Here is a 3727-nt window from a genome sequence, read left to right as displayed (position 1 = left end):
CTCACCCCTCTAACAACCTACCAAACGGAATACTGCTGACGTCTGCCCTGTCATCACCTGCGCGAGAGGATCCAAACGTACAAACAGACAAGAACTTAACCTGCAAAGCTTCAAATTAAGTGAGAATAGCAAAGGCCAGTTCAACAGTAACGTGGCACAACTTTTCCTGTTAGTGGTTTTAAGATGCTTACCAAACAAGGGAGGAGTTCATTGGCTTAGATATTTGAAATACAACTTTATTCTGATTCTAAACGAAAAGGAATGGGAATGACAGTGACAAACGAGATTTCACCACTGGATATTGTGATGGGACTGTAGCAGTCTCATTATCTGAAACTCAGGAAGGAAACAACTGCGTTCCAAAACAGCTAAGTATGCAGGTCCAAAAAAATGAAGGTACTGTTTAAACTGCCACATTCACTCCGAAGCCCATTCATCTCCTTCAGCATCCCAAAGATTAAGCACATGTTCTGCTCAGCTATATAATAAAAGTGGCAAACACGCTGCACCACTGACATCACAGGACAGTTGCCTATAAAACTAGACTTCTGACGCTGGCCTCCAGCTGCACTTCTCACAGGTCATCATCCTCATCCGGGAGCGCGGTCGTCTGAGCAACCTGGACAGAGACACAACGCCAGGACACCGTGGGTTAGAGCCGTCAGGACACGTGACACCCAAGAGACCCCACTGACGGACCCATCTGCCACCTACCTCTAGATCGTGCTCGTACTGTGCTGCCAGAGCTGGATCCATGACCACCTCTGGAGGGGCAAGAGCAGGCATGGCGACAAACTCCAGGTTAGGGTCTCCAATTAGTTTTCTAGCAAGCCACAGGAACGGCTTCTCAAAATTGTAGTTACTTTTGGCAGAAATGTCATAGTACTGTTCCCAACCCGGAAAAAAAAAAAAATTAAAATTAGTCTCTAAAAATCTACTTCTTGAGGATCACTGGGATGTCTCAAACTAAAAATAGTTTTTCCATCCGTACCACAGACACTTACAATTTCCTTTAGTGGACCTATCACCGTAGTTTCATTTTAGAGAAAAACGATGAAGTTTTAAGGAACATACCTGAAGGTTCTTCTTTCGGTGGAAGACAATAGATTTTGCCTTAACTTTTCTGTCCTTAATATCCACTTTATTGCCACACAGCACAATGGGGATGTTCTCACACACTCGTACCAGATCCCTATGCCAGTTAGGCACATTCTTGTAAGTAACCCTTGACGTCACGTCAAACATGATAATGGCACACTGGGCTGAAACAGATGCAGGAAAGCCGTTACACGCGTGCGACTCCTTGCACAAATGAGGGACGCTAAGGGGCATGGGCTAGGGGACAGGCCCGATCTGGCTACCTCTGCTTCTGCACTCACTACACCCCAATGTCTCTCTCTTCCAAGTCTAAGGATCTCCAACCACTGTAATACATACCAAGATTTAAAGTCTCGTTTTCTATGTGAACTGTCAGCCTAGCTCATCACATCTCTCCTGTAATACTTTGTTAATTCTGTCCCATCCCAGAATCTCAAGTAGACTACCGATGAAGCGGCATCTGAAGACCACTGGTCTCCTCTCTTCTGAAGACCTCAGAACCTCCTCTTTAAATGGCCCTAAACCACACAGAAGCATGCTATTCTGCTTTAAAACACGCAGGCCTACCTACTGACCTGCGAGGGACACAATTCTGACATAACGGAGACAACAAACCAAAGTATGTACGGTCTAGTAGTAGTTTCCTTAATTAAGCACTTTTTAAGGAGAGGGGGGGGGAAGCTGTGTATTTGTGACATAGCAAAGGATGCAAAAACGTGGAAGGGCTCCCAATAATCTTTCATCACAAGAGGTCCCAGATGACATTCTCTTCCTACCTTCATCTGCAACTCTACAGCGCCTTTGAGGGAAAACAAACCAACCAACCGACGAAAAACCCCGAAGCAAGCCCAACGACTCCGACTCGGGCAGCCACAGCAGCACCTCACCTCGTGGGATGCTTATTGTCTCAGGTGAGGGGCCCGCGCCGGCTCCCGCTCCCGCTCCCGCTCCCGGTGCAGGCTCGGCGCTGCGCCCATCATGACACAGCACGCGGCGGCCGCCCGGCCCGGCCCGGCCCGACCCGGCCCGGCCCGCCCTCACCCACCTTGGATGTAGTAGCCGTCCCGGAGCCCGCCGAACTTCTCCTGGCCCGCAGTGTCCCACACGTTGAACTTGATGGGGCCCCTGTTGGTGTGGAACACGAGGGGGTGGACCTCCACGCCCAGGGTGGCTGCAACACAAGCACGGCCGTCAGATGCGCTCGCGCCCCGCTCCCGGGGGCCCCCGCGGCTCCCCCCACGTACCTACATACTTCTTCTCGAATTCACCCGTCAGGTGACGCTTCACGAACGTGGTCTTGCCGGTGCCGCCGTCGCCGACCAGCACCAGCTGCGAGACAGGACGCGGTTGCGGGGGGAGGGGAGGGGAGGGGAGGGGAGGCCCCGCGCCCCCCAGGCCGCCCCGCGCCCCCCAGGCCGCCCCCGCGCGCCACCCACCTTGAACTGGACTTGGGGCTCTCCCTGGGCAGCCATGGCGCTGGTGCTGCGGGCGACACAGACGGGGAGACGGGGGACGGCTGGCGGCGGGGCCCGGGCCCACATGGCCGGCCGGCCCGCCCCACGTGCCCGGGCCCACAAAGGGGCTCCGGCGGCCGGGCCCCACGCGCGCACGCCCGGGCCGGGCCGGGCCGGGGCGGGGCGGGGGCCGCGGCGCGCTCCCGGCGGCGGCGGCGGGGGGCGGGGGGCGGGCGGGCGAGCGGCGCTGCTCCGGCGGCGGGTCTGGCGGCGCGCCCGGGGGGGGGGGGGGGGGGGGAGGCCGGGAGGCCGGGGCGGAGGCCGGCGCGCGGGGCGGAGGCCGGGGCCGCCCGGAGCCCCGATCGCGCGCCCCCCGGCCCCGCCGCCCGCCCGGGCCCACCGCCACTGGCGTCCCGGCCACGGTCTTCGGCCTCCACCGCAGGGGACGGCGAGAGCCCAACGCCGCCGCCGCCGCCGCCGCCCCGGCCCGGCCCGCACGACTGCCCCCCGGCCCCCGCCCGGCGCCCCCGGCCCTCGCCCGGCCCCCCCGGCCCTCGCCCGGCGCCCCGGCCCCCGCGGCCCCCCGGCCCCCCGGCCCCCCGGTCCCCCCGGCCCGGCCCCGCCGCCTTACCTTCCAGAAGCGTCTCCGGCCCGTCTGACTGAGGGCTGGAAAGATGGCGGAAGCGCAATTCAAATGCCCGGAGACGCAGCCGACGCCGGCGCGCGCCGGGGGGGGCGGGGCAACGGCGCCGCGCCGCTCCCACGTGGCCCGACGTGCGCGCGCACGCACGCCGCGGGCTCGGCCGGCCACACCCGTCGGCCGGGCGCGCAGGGGCGACTCGCGGGGTGGCGGCGGGCGGGCTCGGCGCGGGCGCGCGGACGCACGCCGGCTCGCGGGGCCACGTGCGCCGGCCGGAGGGCGGGTTCCGGCGCGCGCATGCGCCGGCGCCGACGCGGCGCGCCCAGCTGCGGCCGCGCCGCGAAACTGGGAGGAGAGCGCCGGCCTCCTGGGCGGGAAACTCGCGGGGAGCGGCCTGCACAAAGCCCCGGGGCCTCCCGGCGTGGGGGCTCGCCCTGGGCGCGCGGGACGGTGGGCCCCGGGGGAAGGGGGCGCGTGTGGAGGCCTTGGGCCCCGCCTGCTCCGCGGCCCCTGCCCCGCGCCCTGCCCCTGTTGA

At 62.5% G+C, this 3727-nt stretch overlaps 1 protein-coding gene across 1 annotated transcript; it reads right to left on the bottom strand.

The window, feature by feature from the left end:
• Window positions 1-215: 215 nt before the first annotated feature.
• Window positions 216-3293, bottom strand: RAN (RAN, member RAS oncogene family). The gene is made up of 7 exons (XM_055323374.1): window positions 3184-3293; window positions 2535-2580; window positions 2343-2427; window positions 2144-2269; window positions 1075-1262; window positions 715-885; window positions 216-619 (listed from the first exon to the last, which is right to left on the bottom strand). The coding sequence occupies exons 2-7, from the start codon at window positions 2568-2570 to the stop codon at window positions 575-577; spliced, it is 651 nt and encodes a 216-aa protein (XP_055179349.1). The 5' UTR covers window positions 2571-2580; window positions 3184-3293; the 3' UTR covers window positions 216-574.
• Between the last annotated feature and the right edge of the window lie 434 nt (window positions 3294-3727).

This window comes from Nyctereutes procyonoides, unplaced genomic scaffold, assembly GCF_905146905.1.
Source record: "Nyctereutes procyonoides isolate TBG_1078 unplaced genomic scaffold, NYPRO_anot_genome, whole genome shotgun sequence".
NCBI classification, from domain to species: domain Eukaryota; kingdom Metazoa; phylum Chordata; class Mammalia; order Carnivora; family Canidae; genus Nyctereutes; species Nyctereutes procyonoides.
The sequence above is the reverse complement of the archived record's forward strand: the minus strand, read 5'-3'. Positions and strand labels throughout refer to the sequence as shown.

Coding starts and splice junctions, on each gene's coding strand:
- RAN (XM_055323374.1), bottom strand. CDS start 2,570: ATGGCTGCCCAGGGAGAGCCCCAAGTCCAGTTCAAG. Junction 2,428..2,534: donor AGCCCCAAGTCCAGTTCAAG/GTGGGTGGCGCG, acceptor CCTGTCTCGCAG/CTGGTGCTGGTCGGCGACGG. Junction 886..1,074: donor ACCGAAAGAAGAACCTTCAG/GTATGTTCCTTA, acceptor GGTTGGGAACAG/TACTATGACATTTCTGCCAA.